Here is a 21,848-nt window from a genome sequence, read left to right on the forward strand (position 1 = left end):
TCTGCCCAGCGCTCCAGTCTATCAAGATCCCTTTGAATTTTGTCTTCCAGGGTATTGGCTATCCTGCCCCATTTTGTGTCATCTGCAAATGTGATCAGCATTCCCTGCACTTCCTCCTCCAAGTCATTGATACAAATGTTGAAGAGCACAGGGCCCGAGACTGAGCCCTGCGGTACCCCACTTGTTACCTCTCCCCAGTTTGAGAAGATCCCATTGATAAGCACTCTTTGAGTCCGATTCTGTAGCCAACTGTGGATCCACCAGATCATTGTTTCATCTAGCCCACTTTTTGCTAGTTTGCTCATCAGGAGATCATGGGGCACTTTGTGGAAAGCTTTGCTGAAGTCGATTATGTCTTCATAATCAAATTATGTCTGCAGCATTCCCACGGTCCACGAGGGAGGTTACTTGATCAAAAAATGAGATCAGATTCGTCTGGCAGGATTTATTCTTGACAAATCCATGTTGACTTTGAGTAATCATTGCATTCTTTTCAAGGTCCTTTCAGATGGATTGCTTTATCATCTGCTCCAGTATTTTCCCAGGGATTGATGTCAGACTGGCTAGTCTGTAGTTCCCAGGTTCCTCCTTTTTACCCTTTTTGAAGACAGGGAAAACATTAGCCCTCCTCCAGTCATCTGGTACTTCCCCCGTCCTCCATGATTTCTCAAAGAGAATAGACAGCGGTTCTGAGAGTTTTTCTGCCAGTTCCTTTATTACTCTAGGATGCAGTTCATCTGGCCCTGGAGATGTGAACTCATTCAAAGTAATTAGGTGTTCCTTGACCATATGCCTATCGATCTCAAGCTGCAATCCTGCCCCTTCAGCCTGTACTTTGCCTTTGCCAGGGGAGTCATAGCCCCTCTTTTGGGAGAAGACTGAGCCAAAGTAGGAATTGAGCACTTCTGCCTTTTCTTTGTCCTCTGTTATCATTTTCCCATCCTTATTTAATAGCTGAACCACCATTTCTTTCCTCTGTCTTTTACTATGCACGTAGCTGAAGAAAGCCTTTTTGTTGCTTTTTTCATCCCTCGCTAACCTCAGCTCGTTCTCAGCTTTAGCCTTCCTGATGCCATCCCTGCAATTCTGTGCTACCTGCCTGTACTCTTCCTTTGTTGCTTGGCCTTCTTTGCACTTCCTATATGTGTGCTTTTTTGTTTTCAGGTCATCTCTAAGCTTTTTGTGAAGCCACATTGGCTTCTTCTGTTGTCTTCCACCTTTTCTTCTTGTTGGAATTGTTTGTAATTGTGCCTTGAGAATTTCCTTTTTTTAAAGCTCCCACCCATCTTGGACTCCTTTTCTCATTAGAGTCGCTTGCCATGGGACCTTAGTTATCATTGTTCTGAGTTTATGAAAATCAGCTTTCCTCAAATCCAGGGTACACTTCATAGTCTGGCTTTCTTCCTACATGTGTCTGAAGACTATTATTGGGTGCTGTTAGAGCTGTTCTCTCCGTTGTGGTGCATGAGCCTTCGTCCATTGTTACCCCCAACTTTACATCTCCCTTCCCCGTAGGATTCAGTTTAAAGCCCTGCTGATGAAGTTCTTCATGCTGTGGCCAAACACATTCTTCCCAGCCTTTGTGAGGTGCAACCCATCCCTAGCCAACAGCCCATCTTCCAGGAAGTGTAGCCTGTGGTCCCAGAATCCAAATCTCTCTCGTCGGCACCACCTTCGTAGCCAGTCATTCACCCGGAGTATTTTTCGTTCCCTTTCTATCCCTGTTCTAACTACTGGAAGGATGGATGAGAAAACTATCTGGGCCCCAAAGTTCCGGAGTTTCCTTCCCAACGCTTCAGAGTCTGGCATCTTTCATGTTGATTCTTGCATGGCTTGAATAGCATGTTTTTTTCTTGTAGGTGCATGTCAGATTGCATTGAAATGTTTGTTTTTTGGCATGATATAAAAGCAGGATTAGGAAACTAGTGTCATTGGTAGTGGTGGGGCCAACTCTGGAGTGGGCCCTTTTTCCTGTTGGGACTTTCTTCTCACTGAAGAAAGAAATCAGAGTCAATGACATCCAAGAAGTTCTGAAAAACAGCAGGTGAGTGCTTCCTGTTCTCCTCTAAGGAACCAACTTCTGAAGTGGAGCCATAGGAATCCATAGATCTGGGTAACCACTGAATTTCTGTTCAGTTTAGTTTTGCAGCTGCTTCAGTTAAACAGTGTTTTTGTACATCAAGACCTTCTGGTCTTCTTCTGCTTGTGATAATCTTGCCTGAGCCTAAGCTTGCAGAGGGGTTTTGCATCCAGGAAAATATTCTTGCATTTAAAAAAATATATACATATATGTTGGCTATATCATGACTTTTGCATGGTCCTTTTTAAAATTAACATTTCAGATTGTTTTTGTCCATCACCCTGAACTGTTAGATAAAATATTATAAAATTAAATTAATACTCCCTGTCTCACGTTGTCTCTCCTGGTCACTCAGAGCTACACATTCCTCATCTCATCTGATTATGAACGGGCAGAGTGGCGAGAGATCATCCGAGAGCAGCAGAAGAAATGTATGTACCCTGGCTCTTGACCCCTGGGCCAGTTCCTCTGCACATCTAAGGCTAAACATGCCCTCGTTCTGTGTGTGGGTTGCTCAACATCCCTCAAGTGTGTGTGTGTGAGCACTGCTCTCAGCTGTGGCCCATGTCAGACAGAGGTGTGCCTGCTTGGATCAGCACCTTCCAGTTGCTTCTCCATCCCCACGATGCAGGTGGCATCATCTCAGGATTCTGTGCTGAATGCTTCTACTGAGGCTACCTGGTCCTGCCATCATGCCCAGAAAGGGGCAGGCAGGCAACTTGTTGAGAGAAGTCTTCGACTGTGTTTTCTCCCCTGTGAGAAAAGGCTTCTCCGTGTGGACCCTTGGTTGGGCAGACCCGGCCATCCACACGAAGCAGGCGCCACAGCATTGTTCTCAGGATCCTTCCTGAAAAGCCCCATGGAGCCCTTTGCAGCAGTAATTCCCAAAGCAGAGGGCAAGCCTTGCTGGCCCACACCTTTGCTCGCAGCTCTTTCTTACTCCAGGTTTGCAGAAGTACAAAGACCTGTCCCTGCAGAAGTACAAAGACTTTGCTCAGAAAACCCATTCTTCTCTGAATTGCAGGCTTCAAAAGCTTCTCCCTGACATCAGTGGAGCTCCAGATGCTGACAAATTCCTGTGTGAAACTTCAGACTGTGCATCACATTCCCCTCACAATAAACAAAGAAGGTAAGACATTAGGACCAGACAGCCTCATCTGCCGTTGCACTTAGGTTCAGTATACTGCCTCTGACGGTAGATGGCACTTGCGGTGAGAGTCTCCATCTGGTCACTGGAGATAAGCAAGCAGGAAATTCCCTCTCCCCACTGGTGTGAGACTGGTGGATGGAGACTCTAGATGCACATCTTCCCACTCACTGAGCCCCGAGTCTCTGTGGTCTGGCACAACTGCCCACAGGATGGACTGCTGGGCTTTGGGGCTAGCTGGGCAGGAGGCTGCTCAGCTCACACCAAAGCTGAGTGCTGCAGTGCCAGGTGGCGGTGGCAGGTTCACCTCCGTCCCCCAGCTGTGGACGGAAGGGGAGCTTGTGGGGGGTCACAGGCGCTGCCAGGCTTGCGGGGGCCTAGGCAGAGTCCCTTCCAGGGGAGGGGGGCTGCTATCCCAAACACCCCGTTCTTTTCCTTTTAAGCTTTCATCAAGCAGCAGGACCACCGTGCTCGCGCCCTCCCTGCCGCTGCTGCCGCCGCCCCACTTTTTTCTCCTTTTTGCCTTGGCAGGTTGGCTTGGCTCGTGTGAGGGGCTGGGCTGGGCTGGGCTGGGCTCTGCACCCCTCCCCAGGCTGGCAAAGTACCAAGGGGGCAGCTGCTGCCGCCGGCGGACTGGCAGGCGCGCACTGGAAAACAAAGCGCTGCGCCAGCTGACTCCAAGGCTGTAGTCACCCGCCCTCTTAATTTAAATCATTGTGCTGACGGCAGCTATGTCAGCGAATCAGATGCCACCTTTTGGGAGACACGGCCAGTGAGAACACCAGAGCTGCAAGGGGATGGGCAAAGGGCTCAGTGGAGCCTAATTGGCTGAACTTGCCGCCACTCTGAACTTTGGGGGGAAATTAAGTTAAATGGTGTGCAGCTGCAATGTTGGCTCTTATTGGAGAACTTTGCTCTGTCGCAGCCCAAACAGCCCCATCGCTTTGGGGCACCTCTGGGTTGCCCCCAGGCTGTAGGGCCTCGAACCTCTGCCTGGAGGTCCATAGCTAACAGCAGCACGAGGGCGGGGGGATGGACTAAAAACAATAGAATCCGACAGCATAGACGCTACCAGGAGATGGTCCAGTCAAGCAGAGGGAGCTGGTTCAAAATCCAAGAGCAGCTGCAGATTTGCAGGCAGACGTTGCCCCTTGGCCTCCATTCCTCATCTGTCAGATGAGGGCAGCAGCCCCTTTCGTCCCTCTGCGGGCTGTTGTGAGGTTGGATAGAGATGGGAACTGCGCCATGACCTGGGCATGGGGTGACTTCAGGGCTTCGCACGAGCTGAGCAAAAGCTCCGCAGACTGTGCTTCAGGATCTTGGCCTCTGACGACTGCCTTGCAAGTAAGTATTATCCTCCCCGTAGTGCGGGGGGCGGGCAGAGGATGAGGGGAAGGTGGGATTTCCCATGTTAAGACTCGCTCTCAACAGCCATGCCGTGTCACCTAGCTGCCCACTCTTCAACTGGAGCTGAGAGACTGCAGGCGATCAAGTCGTCATCCAGTCCTTTCCACACAAATGGGACATCTCAAAACAACCCTTAGAGTAACTTACTCTTTGGATCTAGGGAGTGATGCTGACGAATGTGTTGTGTTAGAACTATACAATCCTAGCATCATGAGACTGAGAGCAGTCCGTACCCCCTAGACAGTGTCTGGGGGACACGGGCTATTTCGGTTTCCTGGCTCCAAGCTCACAGCCAGGAAACCGTGCTCCCCACCTCCTCTCCTGCTCCCACACTGGCTCCTGTGGGCTCACAAGTGCAAGCTCGTAGGGGGTGAATGGGGGTGTTCCCGGGGCCAGGGAGGAGACTGGGGACGTGGAGATGCGAAGTACACCAGCCGTCCCCAGCCTTCTGCCCTCCCCGAAGCCTCTGCTAGACAGGCGAAATCGCCCATCTAGTTAAAATGCAGGGAGGAGGCGCATTGCCCCTCCCGCTCTGCATTGGATACTTGTCAGCCTCCGAGTTTGGAGGCTGAGGAGTATCCAGGGCGGATCAGATTGGTTTGCACCCTAAATCTCTGGAGATCTTATCTCTGGAGATCTTATCCCGAACCACAGTCATGCATGTATGTATAAGGTTGTCAAATTTTGGAGAAATGTGCCTTCAGGCTTTAAACACACACGCTCCCCCTTGCCCAGAAAGATGGAAGTTGTGCTATGTTAACAGACTCTGGGTGATTCCATCTGCCCACTGCTGAACCCTCAGAGCCGGTCTAACCTTTGTATGTTTTTGTACACAGATGATGAATCTCCTGGTCTCTGTGGATTCCTGAATGTCATTGTCCATTCAGCCACTGGCTTCAAGCAGAGCTCAAGTGAGTTGTAATTGCCTGATAGGTGTGTGTGTGCATGCTGAGGGCTGGAATAACCGTCATGCCAAGTACGGTGTACTGCCCAGGCTAACAAGTAGACTGGCTCCAAATGAAAGTGCCCCCCCCGGCAGAACTCTGGTATCCGCAGGGGCTTGCCAGCGTTGCTGCCTTAACATGGCCATCTTTATGACGGGGCGGAAAGACATTAGAAATACCTGTGAATGGTTGTCCTAGAAATCACCTGTGTACCCTGTTGCTTGTAGTGGGTGCGAGGGCGGTTGTGTAACAACCTGCCTTCTGCTTGCACACGTGCAGCGTGTCCCCCTCCTTGTGTCATGAATAAGGCCAGGCTGATGCCTTCACTGCTGGCGTGGTGGTATCTGTGGCTTCTCTGACGCGAGTCCACGGAGGCAGCTGCTTGTGTGCAGTGGCTTCCTGTCAGGCTCAGCCAAATTTTGCCTGGGTTGTGTTGCCTCCACAGGCACAGTGAAGTGTGTGGGGCAGGGATGGGGAACCTCTGGCCCACTGGGGTTCCCCATGTGGCTTGGAAGTTTTTTCCCGTGGCCTCGGGTGGAAAAGTTCTCTCCGATCAGGAGTTGAACAGATAAGTGCTTTTCCCTATGGGACAGAGAGGGTGGGCAGGGGAGGAAGTTGCTGAGTGATTCCGTCCTGCTTCATTCTGAGCCTTGTCCTGCAGAGGCTTGGGTGGCTTGCTTGTGAGTAGATAAGATGCTCATGCTTACTTCTGAGTAAACATGTGTAAGCTTGATTTAGGGGTCATATTTGAAGGTGCTGCTGAGTTATTAAGTCCTGCTTACTTCTGAACAGTCATGCTTCCTACTATAAATTTGTAACAATGGCATTTGGGGGTTTGTAAAAATGGGGGGGGGTCAGCTCTGCCCACTTTTTCCATGGCCCCGCCTGTCTCTGGAATGCAGCCCCAAGAGTGTCTCCAAAATGGGGTCTGGCCCTCAGGCTGAAATGGGTCCCCCACAGCGGGCGTTGGAAGCCCACTGGAGAAACCGCTTCCGGCGTGGCCCAGCACCCTCGTGACTTTCCTTTCCTCCTGCAGCTATGTAACTAGTGCACAGGCGAAGCTGGTTGCCACCGCATCGCAGTAGCGGCTGGCGTTTTGGGGCAGCCATTCCTGGGGTTGCCAGGTTCTGGCCACGTGGGGCGCTGTAATCTCTGGAGGACCGTGCCCTGGGCTCCTTCAAAAGGCACAGTGCCTCCGAGCACAGGGTGACTGAAGCAGCACACCTGAGGGATGTATTTCATGACTGGCGATAGGTTCTAGTAATGTATCATTTGAGACTGCATGGTGAAGGGGGAATAGAACTGATCAGCCTCACAGGATAATTGTCAGCAGTGACCATGAGCAAAAAACCCATAACAGCAGTGACTGTGAGCATGCAGGACATGCTGCGACTTCGAGGCCTGCTGAATAAAACGCAGAGACCTGATGGGAGAGCCACTCAATCCAGGCCCCTCCATGTATGCTCAGAAGCTGGACCAGATGAAGGCGTCTCCCATGCAGCCTCTGTGACTGCAGCAGACCAGCTGCCACGCTCCAGAAGGTGCTTGCCTGGCAGAGAACTCGGGGAACTGAAAGAAGCGGGGCCCTCTGAGTTGCTGGGATATTTTGCTTGTTTAATCTTTGGCATTCTCGGAAATGCCACCTGTTCCATGCGCAGGGCCAGCTAGCCAGGCGAAGCTGAGGAGTCTCAATGCGTGGATGAGACAGTGGTGCCAGAAGGAGGGGTTCAGAGTTGTGAGGCACTGGGGAACATGTTAGGACAAGTCAGCCCTGTACAAGAGGGACGGGCTCCACTTGAACCAAAATGGAACCAGGCTGCTGACGCTAAACATAAAAAGGGTGGCAGAGCAGCTTTTGAACTGAACCCTGAGGAAAAGCCAATAGGAGCTGGGAAGCATCTGGTCCGGGTTAAATCATCCCAACAATAAAAAATGTTTTTGATGGCCTATTTCCTCCCCTTCTACATTTGGGCAATCAGTGTATGATAGAACATGCTTGTCAATTAAAGAGTTCTAAGTGACATAGCAAAAGGTGCACACACCAGAGACGTGTGGAACCGGGAAATTACAGACCTGTTAGCTTAACATCTGTTCCAGGTAAATTGGTTGAAAGCATTATTAAAGATAAAATAAGCATATAGAAAGACAAGCCCTGCTGAAAAAGAATCCACATGGCTTCTGCAAAGGTAAGTCCTGTCTCACTAACCTTTTAGAGTTCTTTGAGAGTGTCAATAAACATGTAGACAGGGGTGATCCGGTAGACATTGTTTACTTGGGCTTTTGACAAAGTCCCTCACCAAAGACTCCTGAGCAAACTCAGCAGTCATGGAATAAGAGGAGAGGTCCCCTTATGGATCTGTAACTGGTGAAAGAACAGAAAGAAGAGAGTAGGAATAAATGGTAAATTCTCCCAACGGTGGGATGTAAATTGTGGGGTCCCACAGGGATCTGTAGTGGGACCAGTGCTGTTCAACTCGTTCATAAATGATCTGGGATTAGGAGTGAGCAATGAAGTGGCCAAGTTTGCCCATGGCACCAAATTATTTAGGGTGGATAAAACAAAAGGGGATTGTGAGGAGTTCCTAAAGGGTCTCTCCAAACTGGAAGAATGGCCATCCAAATGGCAAATGAAGTTCAGTGAAAGCAAGCATAAAGTGATGGACGTTGGGGCAAAACATCCCAACTTCAAGTATAACCTGATGGGATCTGAGCTAGCAGTGACTTACCAAGAAAGAGTTCTTGGGGTTGTGGTGGACAGCTCAGTGAAGATGTCAACCCAGTGTGTGGCCGCTGTAAAAAAAGGCAAACTCCATGTTAAGGCATGATTAGAAACAGAATTGAGAATAAAACTGCCAATATCATACTGCCCTTATACAAATCTATGGTGCGATCACACTTGGAATACTGTGTACAGTTCTGGTCACCACACCTAAAAAAGGATATTGTAGAGCTGGAAAAAGTGCAGAAAAGGGCAACTAAAATGATCAAGGGGCTGGAGCATCTCCCCTATGAAAGGTTACAACAGCTGGGATTGTTTAGACTGGAAAAAAGGAGGGTAAGGGGAGACATGATAGAGGTCTACAAAATTATGCATGGTGTGGAGAATGTGGATAGGGAGACATTTTTCTCCCTCTCTCATAATACTAGAACCTGGTGTCATCCCATGAAGCTGATTAGTGGGGGATTCTGGACAGATAAAAGGAAGTACTTCACACAGCGCATAGTTAAACTATAGAATTCACTACCACAGGATGTAGTGATGGTCACCAATTTGGATGGCTTTAAAAAGGGGTTAGATAAATTATTGGGGGAGAAAACTATCAATGGCTGCTAGTCCTGATGGCTATGTGCTACCTCCAGTATCAGTGGTAGTATGCCTATGTACACCAGTTGGTGGGGAACATGGGCGGGAGAGTGCTATTGCACTCCTGTCCTGCTGATGGGTTTCCTGCGGGCCACCATGTGAACAGAATGCTGGACTAGATGGACTTTGGTTCAATCCAGCATGACTCTTCTTACATTCTTAAGTTCTTAAAGCGGCCAGAGAGGTTTGGATATTGGGCAGTATAGAAATGTAATATGTGAAATGAAAATACTTGTTATATTTATCAGATGCCCAGTAACTGATCTGGGCACCAGGAAAAACAGTAAAACTGCCAAAATCACACTTCCAATAAAACCAGCCATAAAGGGCTATAAAACCCCAACAAAACAGAGCAGAGATTAAATTCAAATTCAGAAGCAGTCACTGAATGCAGAGGACCATAAACTCCTCCTGGGCTAAAAACCACCAGCCCAAAACCATCATGAAAAGCAGAGAATTTAGTTGGGATTTTGCTGGGATAATAAAACAGTCTTTGCCGGATGCTGGAAAGACACTCCCTGGGGAAGACATTCTGCAGCTGGGATGCCACCACTGAAAAGAGCCTCTCTCTCACAGCCACCCTCCGCATCTCGGGTTAAGGCAAGAGTCCGAGGAGGGCCTTGGATGCGCATGGGGCCCAGGTAGATACATGTGGGGAGAGGCGCTCCTTCAGATTCTGAGGGCCCAAGCCATGAAGGTAAGAGCCAGCTCTTTGAACTGAACCCGGAAGAGACGATGACAAAGTCCTGGCACCATCCATCCGCAATGCCTGGCCTCAGTTCAAAATGTAGATCACCGCTGCGGTGACTGGCTAGCAGCCATCCTCTGACTGCGAGAGTGCATTCCTCCACTGCCCCATGCATCAGTGGGAGGTGCTGGTGATCCTAACTGAGCCATTGCTTCTTTGTCCTCCTGTTCCTAGACCTGTACTGCACCCTAGAAGTGGATTCCTTTGGGTACTTTGTGAACAAGGCAAAAACAAGAGTTTACAGAGACACAGCAGAGCCCAACTGGAATGAGGTAGGCTGCAGCAGTGCTTCATCTGTGCACCAGTTGCAAACAAGGTCTTCCAGAAGTGTTTCTGCAAATTTAAAATGCTTTGTCCTTGTCTGGGGCTGGTCTCGATTCCCGTAGAAGGTGTCTGCTGGCCTGCTCCTGAGAGAGCGAACTCTTCAACAGCAGATGAATTTCACCTTACCAGAGCAGTCTATATAGCAATGGTTACAACAAACCCTCCCATCTGAAAAACTGTCTGAACGAAATTCAGTTGTCTTGATTGTGGGGTCAGCAAGGCAGTACTCTGGAGCCCCTCCCATTCTTTTCAATGAGGCTTGCTCAGGAGACCTTCTGGGTGAAGGTCCGTTAGTTGTGTGGGTTGGGGAGAGGAACGTTAGCTTTTGGATTTCCCATCTGTAGACATGAGAATCTCTTGATCTGAATCTCTCTCTTTGAAAATTCAGTCAGAGGTCATAGTGACCCTTAGAAGCACTTTGCTCAGCTACTTCTTGCAACACTGAAGGCTGGGGCTATGGCTGGCTTAGGATGGTTGTCTTCAGTTGCATCGCCAGGACCTGCTTGTGGGTAACAATGAACCCAGAAGGATTTTAGCAGCAAGGCCTCCAAAGCCCTTCTGCTGTTTAGTGACTCCTGCAGGCATTAGTGTCCTGTCATGGATGCACATTTAGAGGCCTATTATGGATAGTTTAGCTCATGAACATCTTGTAAGGAAACGCCTCGAGTGCCATTTTTCTTGTAGGAAGACGGGGTACAAATCAAATGAAATCAATACATAAGTGTATGTTGAAGCTGCAGTACCTTCCCTGGTGAATGTCTCCCTCCGTCAGGGGCAACCTGTGCGTCTGTCGTCCTCAGCCCACTACCTGTTGCCAGGGAAGGGCACAGCCCGCCACGGGGGTATCGCTCCCATGGAGAATGCAAACAGGAGCGCTCTGGTCAGATACAAGCATGATTTCCTTGAGCAGAAGAGGTTAGCTGTCAAGTTCTTTCGTCCTCCCCCTTTGCAGTCAGCACTCTCCAAGAGACCAGGCTTCAGGCTCACTCCTTCATTAGTTAACGACCAGGTTCCAGGTTCCGTACAAATGCAAATTCTAGGAAACTCTCAGGCTGCAAAGGAAACGGCTGCTCCACACAATTATGAATACCAATAGGGAGCCGAAGTGGAAGTTAGAGAAGTTGCCAGCAGTCTGAACAAGATCTTCCCGGCCAGGCTAGCTTGGGGGGGACACCCCCCCTTACGGTGGTCCTTCCTATGTAGCTCTCACGCACAGCCAACCTGGAGGAGTGTCTGAGCTCCACCTCTAACTTTCCTGCTTCGCTCTGCAACAGACTCCAGCACCCCTCAAGTCACACCCCTCACTCTCCTCCTCCCCTGAGACCTGGGTTCTCAAGGGGGGGGGCTCCAGGCCGAGCCATCTGTGCACCGAGGTCTTGAGAGGAAAGCTTGTTGTATCTGAGCTCGCTAGGGAGGGAGCCTCCCCCTGTTCTGGCTGTTCCCTCCCATTCTGAATCTGAGCTGCTAGCTATCTCCACACACTCAGATTCATTCCTGACATCAGCCTGCATCCCTCAGTGGGGCATCTGCTCTGTTCCTTCCTCTCACTCTGCCACTGTTCTCCTTCTGCAGGAATTTGAGATAGAGCTGGAGGGCTCACAGACCCTGCGGATCTTGTGCTATGAGAAGTGCTACAACAAAACCAAGCTCACCAAAGAAGATGGAGAGACCACAGACCGAATTATGGGCAAAGGCCAGATCCAGGTGGGCTGTTGCAATTCATGCTCTCAAAAAGGCATGCTGGAAGGTTTAATGAGAGTACGGGGGCAGGGCTGGCAGCCAGTTTGCTAGATCTGGCCTATGGGGCATCTGCATCTGGCCCGCAGCCCCCCAGCCCCCCCTAATCTTTTTTAAAAGCCTCCATTAGTGCCAAAGAAATCTTTTAAAGAGAGTGATTGCTGTTTGGGAGGGGGGCGATTTTCAGGGCACTGTGGTTAGCCCTTTCTTCCCTGTGCACCGCAGCTCCCCCAGCAATCTCTCCATGCAGCAATTCATATTTTTAAAAAGCTTCCATTGGCACCAGTGGAGAGTTTAAAAAAAGCGTAAGTGCTGCACGAGTAAAAGGGTGCAACTTGAGGAGTGGATTACCCCCCCCTTCCCATGTGCTGTGGCACCCCCTGAAAATCACCCACCTGTGCTGTAGGTCTTGGAAAAAAGCTCCCATCGGTGCCAATACTGGTGCTGTTACTGTTAGGCGGGGGGGGGGGGGCAGGGAGGCAGCTGCAGAAGGAAGTGGAGGAAGAGGGAGGGGGAACAGAAGTGTGCATGTGAGGGGGGGCAGGAGGGAGGGAGAGAAGTGGCTTCCCTCCCCACCTGCTGCTGGTATGTGGCTCCCAATAGTTTTCACCTAAGGGAATGCTACACTTGGCATTCCCACCTGTGGTTTAGAGCAGGGATGGGGAACCTCCCGCCTGCAGGCCAAAGATAGCCCATGGAGGTTCCCCATCCGGCCACCGGCTTTTTCCCCATGTTCCACCTGCTCTTGCAGTAAGGTAAAGCTCTTTTCTGATACAAGAGAAGACGTTTCCCTGGAGGAGAGGGCAGGGCCTGTGGAGAAAGCTGCTGGTTGATTCAGCCTTGCTTACTTCTGAGTAGGCATCACATCAGGAAGGATCACATCTTGGCCCTGTCCATTTTGCTTTGGCCATGGCCACTTCCCCTTTGGGCTCCACCTGCAGATGGAATGCAGCCCCCAGGAGCTTTCTGACTGGAGGAATTAGTCCCTTGGATTGAACAAGGTTCCCTGCCCCTGGCTTCCACAAGATCCCTGGCCTCAGTCTTGATTGATCCCCTGCTGCTGGGGAAGGCAGGGTGGGGGCTGTTAGGGTAAGAAGCTCCATGTCAGCGCAAGGGATGTATGGATTGCGTAAAATCCGTTCCATCTGTGTTTCACGGATTGTTAGGCCCCTTTCATTCTGTCATCCACTCATCGACGGAATCAGATTTTTTTGTTTCCAAATTTGCACAAATTTGCACTTGTGAAAATGCACAAATCCCCCCAAATGAGCATTTTCATTCTCTAGCTTATGGGAGAAATGCACATTTTTGGCCTTATAAAATTTTGCATATTTTTGTATTACTAAATTTGCACAAAATTCTGGGAAGTTAAAAAACCAGTCCGCTTGTCCATGGAATCTGCCTGGCTGGGGAAAAGCCGGTCCACTGTGCAGTCTGTGGGGCAGATTCATAAAAATCTGAACTCCTTTGATTCCATTGCAGTTTCTCCAACATCCCTAATCAGGACTCCCTGAAATCTCCAGCTGCTATGGGGCAGGGGGCAGGCAGAGCAGTTCCTGTAGCATTCCATTTGTGCGCGCGCACACGCAGCTTCATGGAGAATTTGCCCAGTATTAACACTTCCCCTTAATCAGTGACCCAGTCCCAAACATGGGGAACAGAATAAGGTTCCATCAGTGTCCCTTCCATGAATTCCCAAGGAACCTCTGCAGTATTGGGGCTTTGACGTCCACAATCTGTGTGGAGTAAACTCTGAGACTGGAACAAGTGAAATCCAGTGACCGTCCACGTTTGTGGGATGAGTTGTTCACCTGAATGAATCACTGATACGGATGAGGGAGAATTTAACATTGACACAAATTTAACAAACTCGCTGTTTCTGGGTCAGTATGTGAACTGGAACTGGAAGTTGTCCTTCGGTTATTCACACTTCTTCAAATTTGCAGTTCTCCAAACAAAAAATGTGTACAAAAATGTGTATATTAGTATTCTTGCACCCCAAAATGCATATATTGGTGAAATACACATGCAAAAAATTATATAAGGGAAAGCTGCATTAAAATGTGTATATTAGGCAAATTGCATACAAAAGTGCATATATGAGGAGAAATGTGTACAAAAACCCTTATGAATTTCTGTGCTGACTTTTTTAAAAAATCGCAAACTGATGTGGAAACAGGTTGGAATGACCAGAAGGTTAGAAAAATGAGAAAGGGGAAGAACCTAAAATGCACAATGTTGCTCCTCACCAGGCTGCTTCATCAGCCTTTGTTATTGCCCTGATTTTCCTTTGGGGGTGATGATGTTGACGACAGCGCCTTCCCCCACGTCAGAACCCCCCCTCGGGGAAAGCCTGGTTTTATTTCTGTGGAACTGCTGGGAATTGAGCACAACCTCTGGGGTCTGCCATCAGGTTTCCCCTCCCTGTGTCAGAGCTAGGAATGAATTATTCTGCCGTAATCGTCCAGCTGTTTGTTGCCAATCCTTGTATTTTTATACGTATTATTGTCATGATTGGCAGTCGCCCTTCCAGGATTTGTGGGTTGTACAACACTTTGTATTATGGTGAAGGCAGTGAGCCTTAGTGGCTGAGTGAGTGAGAAGCCCCACGGAGCTCGCTTGCTCTCCCTCTGTTTCATGCAGCAGGCTGAATAGGAAGGAAAGCCATCGACTGAGTCCATGCATGCAAAACCATGGAAGGCAGAGACGTGATGTTTCCTGTTCCATCATCTGTTTCTTTGGAAAATGAAGCTTTTTTCTTTGGTGAGAAACAATGGCCTGGGCTTTTTCCCCAGAGGCAGAGGCTTCCATAGCATTTTTACCTCCGGATTTGGGGCAAGGCGGGGGGGCTTGCTCAGAATGTAACTTTTTACAAGGGTTCCAGTTTTCCATCCACACTAAAAATAGCAACAGCTCAGTACTGCTCTCTGTTTGTATGTCACTTTCCTTAGCATTTGATGCCTCTGCAAACTGGAATTGGAAGGCATGTTTCTCTTTGAGTTGGCACCAATGGGAGTTTTTTTTCCTGCCTCCAAGTGCAGCATAGGGGACCAGTGTTTCTGTTGGGATTGTGGCTGGCAAGAGAAAGGGACACTGGAAATAGCCTCTCCCCCCTCCCCCCCGGCTAGGATTTTAAACTTTTGAAATGCTTTGTTCATAGAGTAGTAGGGTTGGAAGGGGCCTACAAGGCCATCGAGTCCAGCGGATGGAGCTGTAAGCCCTGCAGTCAACATAACCCATAGTGTCCCGTCCCACATCTTTCAGGTGCTGCAAGACTGTTGCTTTTGTAGCCAAACAAAGGCCTAGCGTCTCCCCTGGTTCTCTGTCATCTTTCATTGCATCAAACACTGGTTGGTTTAGCCAAAGCGCAAGGCGTGTAGCCCTGTTCCACTGGCAGTAATGGAAAGGTCGGTTTTATCCCAGTTCAGTTCGTTGTCATGACATCTGGGCACTTCGAAAGATGGGCTCCTTTGACCCACTGGATCCAGACCGGCCTCGCAGACGGCTTCCTTTTGTTTTCCCTCCTGACTGTGTATCAGCAAGATTGCCTGGGGCCTGTCCTGGGAATGGCTTTGATGTGCAAACGGTTGCTGTGTTCTTTAGTTCAATCCCTGTATGATCTCTTAGCTCCTTTCTCTGCTTAGACAACCCGGACAAAACTCCCAAGGGTGGAGGCTGAGAGGTGGCGGCTCTGGGGCTCCAGCCTTAAAGGCAGCCTCGAAATAATTTTAGATAGATGTCCTGGTCTTGGGATCACAACAGCACGCTGACAGGAGGGAGGGAGGAGGCCTGGCCTGAGTATCGGTCTGCAGCACACACCTCCCACCCCCAAGGGTGAGAACCGCTGTGCCGCAAGCAGGGGCCCCATCCAAGTTCTGCTGCCCCTCTAGCCGGCCAAAGCGTGTGGCTGTGGCCAGGGGAGAGACCCGCACAAGGGGCACGGCCGCTGGGACTGGTGCTCTGCAGCAAGAGGCAGCCATCCCCTCAGGCCTGATCCAGAGAGGCGGGCTGCCCACTCCAGGGGAGTTCCTCCACTAGCATAGTGGAAGTCGCAGAGCACAACACTTCAGTGGGCTGTGAAGGCTGCAGCTGCGCCGTCTTTCGGAGGCTGCACTGATCCAAGGAAGAGTCCTTTCCCACTATCTATCTATCTATCTATTTATTTATTTATTTCATTTCTATACTGCCCAATGGCCGAAGCTCTCTGGGCGGTTCACAAAAATTGAACCAGAGGGACAGTTGCTCCTCTGGAAGCGCGCAGGCTCCCCTCTCTCTCGCCGTTCAGCATCAGCAAGGTACAGAGGCGATGAGAGCTGGACATGCAGGTGAATGTAGCTCCTAGTTTCAAGCTTGCATTTTCATATCCAGCACAACGAATTGTCCAACAGTAGAGTTTGCAAGACCTCTCTGTAGTATTTCTGTTTCCACTTGTCTTTCCAGTTCACACTGGTCTCCAGCCCTGAAAATACCTGCAGGTCTTCCCTAAGTGTATTTCTGTCCAGTGACAGGAACACCAGAGCAGAACCTTTTAAATCTTAGTTTGCTGTAACCATAGACAAGCAAGCAGATCTCCCTGCATGTACAGACCTTTCTGTTCTCTCCTTGATTATCTCAGTGTTTTTTCTGAGTGCATGCTGGGATAAATTCTGATAATTTGTGTATGGGCAGAAGCGGCAAACTATCACAGCATTCCGTAATTGAACCAAAAGTATATTTGCTGCCTCTGAGGTTAGATGTATACAAGTGCATTATAATCCCATCCCTCCATGATTTTGGCAACATCGAACTGTACTGGTTCTCCCCGCCCCCCCTTTTTTTTAAGAAACAAGTATTTTATTTTAGAAATACAAGGTCACAATTATATGACAACAAAAACATCAACACGCACAGCCTGTTCTCGGTCAACAGAGGAGTGGAGCCAACAGCCAACTCCTCCAGCTCGAGAAGACAGGGCGAGTGAAATTTCACTTCCGCCCCTGGAGGAGGACCCCCCCCCCCCCCCGCCACCAGGCTTGGCTCTGTCTTCTCTGAGAAGGATGGAGTTTGGGAGGCTGCTCTTTGGCAGCCTGATCGTTTCAAAAATTAAATTGTTAATTGGCCTTGCTAGTTATTACACCCTTCCAAAACAGGACCGTGCACTTGGTGGATGCTGGTCTGTAGACCCTGCAGTAATGTATGCAATGAATAGGAACCATGCTTCTAAGAATGAGTCCTGCTTGATTGTACCTCTGATCAATTGGTTATGTTGTGTTAGTTTTTTAGAAAGAGCCACCACCCAGGTTTTCAAAAACCATCCATTCACAGTGTATCCTATTCCAGTTTTCCAGTATTGTGCTATAACCATTCTTGCTGCTGCTAGTAATAGTAAAACTATGTCTTTATGTAACAGCTATGTTTGTGTGCCATTAAAAATAGAGAGAAGGGTGTGCCATGAGTGGTTTGTTTTGTTATTTGAGAAATATAATTGAAAATGGCTGTCCAAAATACCTTGCACGTGTTTACAAGCCTACCACATATGGAATAAAGTACCCCTTCTGCTCCCCCTCTGTTATATTCAAATATATCACTCCAATTTTGGTAATTTATTTTTAATCCTGCTATTTCCTCATGTTCAGATAGTTTTAATTTAAGCTCTGGAATATCATTCTGCAGATTTGAGAACATCAGCAGTAAGTCATGTCATCTACATACAAGTATATGGTGTGAACTTCTTTATTAATTTGGACTCATAGAATCATAGAATAGTAGGGTTGGAAGGGGCCCACAAAGCCATCGAGTCCAACCCCCTGCTCAATGCAGGAATCCAAGTCAGAGCATCCCTGACAGATGGCTGTCCAGCCTCGTCTTGAACGCCTCCAGTCTGGGAGAGCCCATCACCTCCCCAGGTAATTGGTTCCGTTGTCGTATTGCTCTTACAGTCAGGATGTTTTTCCTGATGTTCAGCCGGAATCTGGCTTCCTGTCACTTGAGCCCATTCTTCCATGTCCTGCACTCTGGGATGATCAAGAAGAGATCCTGGCTTTCTTCTCTGTGACAACCTTTCAAGTACTTGAAGAGTGCTATCATATCGCCCCTCAGTCTTCTCTTCTCAAGGTTAAACATGCCCAGTTCTTTCAGTCTCTCTTCATAGGACTTTGTTTCCAGTCCTCTGATCATCTTTGTTGCCCTCCTCTGAACCCTCTCCAGTTTGTCTGCATCCTTCTTCAAGTGTGGTGCCCAGAACTGGACACAGTACTCCAGATGAGGCCTAACCAGTGCTGAGTAGAGGGGAACTAGTACTTCCCGGGATTTGGAAGCTATGCTTCTATTAATGCAGCCCAAAAGAGCATTTGCCTTTTTTGCAGCCGCATCACAATGCTGGCTCATCTTCAGCTTGTGATCGACAACAATTCCAAGATCCTTCTCGCTTGTAGTGTTGTTGAGCCACATATCCCCCATCTTGTAACTGTGCATTTGGTTTCTTTTTCCTAGGTGCAGAACTTGGCATTGATCCCTCTTAAATGTCATTCTGTTGTTTTCTGCCCAGCGCTCCAGTCTATCCAGATCACTTTGAATTTTGTTTCTGTCTTCCAAAGCATTAGCTATCCCACCCCATTTTGTGTCATCTGCAAATTTGATCAGCATTCCCTGCACCCCCTCCTCCAAGTCATTCATAAAAATGTTGAAGAGCACTGGGCCCAGGACTGAGCCTTGTGGTACCCCACTCGTTACCTCTCCCCAGTTTGAGAAGTTCCCATTGATAAGCACTCTTTGAGTCCGATCCTGTAGCCAACTGTGGATCCACCGGATCGTTGTTTCATCTAGCCCACTTCGAGCTAGTTTGCTCATCAGGATATCATGGGGCACTTTGTCGAAAGCTTTGCTGAAGTCGAGGTATATGATGTCTACAGCATTCCCATGGTCCACAAGGGAGGTGACTTGATCAAAAAATGAGATCAGATTTGTCTGGCAGGACTTGTTTTTGACAAATCCATGTTGGCTTCAAGTCATCACTGCATTGTTTTCAAGGTGCTTCCAGATGGATTGCTTTATCATCTGCTCCAGAATTTTCCTAGGGATTGATGTCAGACTGACTGGTCTGTAGTTCCCAGGTTCCTCCTTTTTACCCTTTTTGAAGACAGGGACAACATTAGCCCTCCTCCAGTTATCTGGCACTTCACCCGTCCTCCATGATTTCCCAAAGAGAATAGACAGCGGTTCTGAGAGTTCTTCTGCCAGTTCCTTTATTACTCTAGGGTGCAGTTCATCTGGCCCTGGAGATTTGAACTCATTCAAAGTAATGAGGTGTTCCTTGACCATATGCCTGTCGATCTCAAGCTGCAATCCTGCCCCTTCAGCCTGTACTTCGCCTTTGCCAGGGGGGTCATAGACCCTCTTTTGGGAGAAGACTGAGCCAAAGTAGGAATTGAGCACCTCTGCCTTTTCTTTGTCATCTGTTATCGTTTTGCCATCCTTATTTAATAGCTGAACAACCATTTCTTTCCTCTGCCTTTTACTATGCACATAGCTGAAGAAGGCCTTTTTGTTGTTTTTAGCATCCCTCGCTAGCCTCAGCTCGTTCTCAGCTTTAGCCTTCCTGACGCCATCCCTGCAATTCTGACTCCTGGAATGTTCTTCTTATTAGGGATTTCCAATGCTTCTATTGTTATAGTTAATAAAAGAGGAGATAATGGGCATCCTTGTTTTGTGCCTCTGTATAATTTGAAAGGAGTGGAGTCTATAGCATTTGCTCTGACCACTGCTGTTAATTGTGAATATAATTGTCTAATAAGATTCATAAATTTGGGGCCAAATTCTAATTTTTGTCTTGATTAAGAAAGACCGTTCAAGTCTATCAAAAACCTTGAAGGCATCTAAAGAAAACAATGCCACCAGAATTGTATTAGTAACACTGTGGTATACTATGTTCATTACTCTGAATAGAATCAGGCACAAACCCTGTTTGGTCTGTTTTGACATAAATAGTTATGAAGTTATTTAGTCTTTTGGCCATAATTGCTGTCATTATCTTGGCATCTTGATTAAGAAGTCCAGTGGGATGGTGTGCACTTACAAAGCCACAATCCTTCCCTGGTTTAGGGATAACTACTAGTCTGGATTGTCGCCAGGACTCAGGTACAGATTCTCACAAGTCCGAGCACTCCAGGTCCCAGAGCCCTGTGGTTCCACAGTCACATGTGCATCACAATAGGCGCCCGCCCTTCCTCACTTGCCACACGTGCTGGCCCCTTTGCCCAGGGCATGTTGTGTTTTGAAAGAGGGCTGAATTATGGCTGGTAAAATGATTTCCCAGCTTTTCTGTGTTCAGTTCAACTATAACTCACAAACCACCGTAGGTTTTGCCACTGATTTATCAATTTGTTTATAATCAGGATCACTTGTAGAATTTAAGTTTTCATAAAATGTTGAGAAAATCTCATTTATTTCCTTTGGATTTTTGTTGTTTCCCCATTCACTTTTTTATGACTGAAACAGTTCTGCTGTTCAACTTTTTTTATAGGGCTCTTGCCAATAATTTTTGTTTCCAAATTCATAATAATTCCTGTTAATGTCATGGCTATCTGAACTTTTCCTGCTTGGGCTGCTTGTAACTCTGCTCTTTCACTAGTTAATAATCTGTATATCTTTATGCTTCCTGTTTGTTTAGGTTTGCTCTCTAATTTTGCAATATCATCCAATGAAGTGGTGGTGGCTTTGGCTGACTGTTTCTTTACTTTCCTCACTTATACATATGTCCGGTATCACTGCTTTCTTCATACTAGGGTCTTTGTTTCTGGAAAAATAATATAATATTTTCTTTATCTGTTATCTCTGCTTTGCCAAGCAAATTAGCATTAAGGCTCTATGTATCGGGGCGACTTTGTGGTTCCACAAGGGTTATCTTAAGACTGACTGGAGCATAATCTGATACTGTTGTGTTACCAACGTCTGCCCCAGTGATCATTGGCAAACATGTCTTTGGAGATTAAGATGCAATCTGTTCTAAAATAGTATCTGTGCCGAGCCAGCTAAAAAGGGAAATCTTTTTCTGGTCTTTCCAGCTCCTCCAAGAATCTATCAAGTCATTTGAATTGATTAAGTTTAAGAGGTTTCGGAAGTCCTAGTGGGTTTCAGCACTGAAGTGCTCCTGTCTAATTTCTCATTGAAATGTCGTCCCATTATTAGCGCTCCTTGTTTGAAAGCATTAAGTATTTCATGAGGTCCTTCGTGAAAGACAGTTGTTTACTATTTGGGGAGCATGTGGGTGCCAGAGTGAGCTTGACTCACCTCCAGCTTCCTTTGACAGAAATAGATCAGCCATTGGGGTCCTGAAGGGAGACTGTTACATGAAAAGGACATTGTTTCATTCACATTAAAAGATATTACCTGTATCTGATCACCAGACATACAAATATTCTACTTAGTTGCAAGTATGTCTCTCCTGTCCAGGGTATCTTTTTCATATCCCGTTGTAAGCCATATCTTATTTGCAATATACTGCATGTCAGGATAATAATATTAACTAAACAAACCCTAACTTGTTTGACCTCAGAAAAAGAAGCCAGTGGCCTCCTCACATTCAGCAGAGTCATATCTGGCTTCTCGACCCAGAATTGGTATATACTAAACAAAGTAATTTGCTCCCGATTTGACTGTCAGGCTGCGTAATTACTGTCTTTCCCTCATTTTTATATTTTTATTTCCCCAATAGTTTCAAATCTTCCCTTTCAATTAATTGTCCTAAGGATCATGTGCCAATCCTCCCTACTCACCTATTTTCACTCTTTTCCTTCCCTGTTAAAAATAAAAAATTTAGACATGTTTTTGTTTGAAATATTGTAAAATCCCCTCACTTTAATAGTATTCATTAATTACCCCTATTCCTCCCTTCTATCCTGCCTCCCTTTCTTCCCATTTCATTATGTGTTAACATCCACATTTAATTGGTTCTGATTGTTAAATCTTTGCAAACTCATTATTGGTTGTCCATTCCACCCCCACCCCCATCTCTTTCAATTCATATTTAACTTCATACCAATTAGTAAAAATGAACAATTCAGTATCATGTTTCCCCTTATTTTTCTCTTTCATCCCCACTGCCTTAACTTTTCTGTCTC

General features: G+C 47.6%; 1 protein-coding gene across 3 annotated transcripts in view; it reads left to right on the top strand.

Moving 5' to 3' along the window:
- The window catches only part of BCR (BCR activator of RhoGEF and GTPase), a 149,572-nt gene that overhangs the window by 97,361 nt on the left and 30,363 nt on the right, over positions 1 to 21,848 (top strand). For all 3 annotated transcript variants that reach the window (XM_084819911.1, XM_084819912.1, XM_084819913.1), the window contains exons 12-16: positions 2,436 to 2,511; positions 3,105 to 3,209; positions 5,471 to 5,545; positions 9,865 to 9,962; positions 11,587 to 11,718. In XM_084819911.1, coding sequence (XP_084676037.1) covers positions 2,436 to 2,511; positions 3,105 to 3,209; positions 5,471 to 5,545; positions 9,865 to 9,962; positions 11,587 to 11,718 — 486 coding nt within the window. The remainder of the gene's footprint in view (positions 1 to 2,435; positions 2,512 to 3,104; positions 3,210 to 5,470; positions 5,546 to 9,864; positions 9,963 to 11,586; positions 11,719 to 21,848) is intronic.

Source organism: Heloderma suspectum, chromosome 13 (assembly GCF_057233095.1).
Source record: "Heloderma suspectum isolate Gila_16-S chromosome 13, 16-S_ref, whole genome shotgun sequence".
NCBI classification, from domain to species: Eukaryota; Metazoa; Chordata; class Lepidosauria; order Squamata; family Helodermatidae; genus Heloderma; species Heloderma suspectum.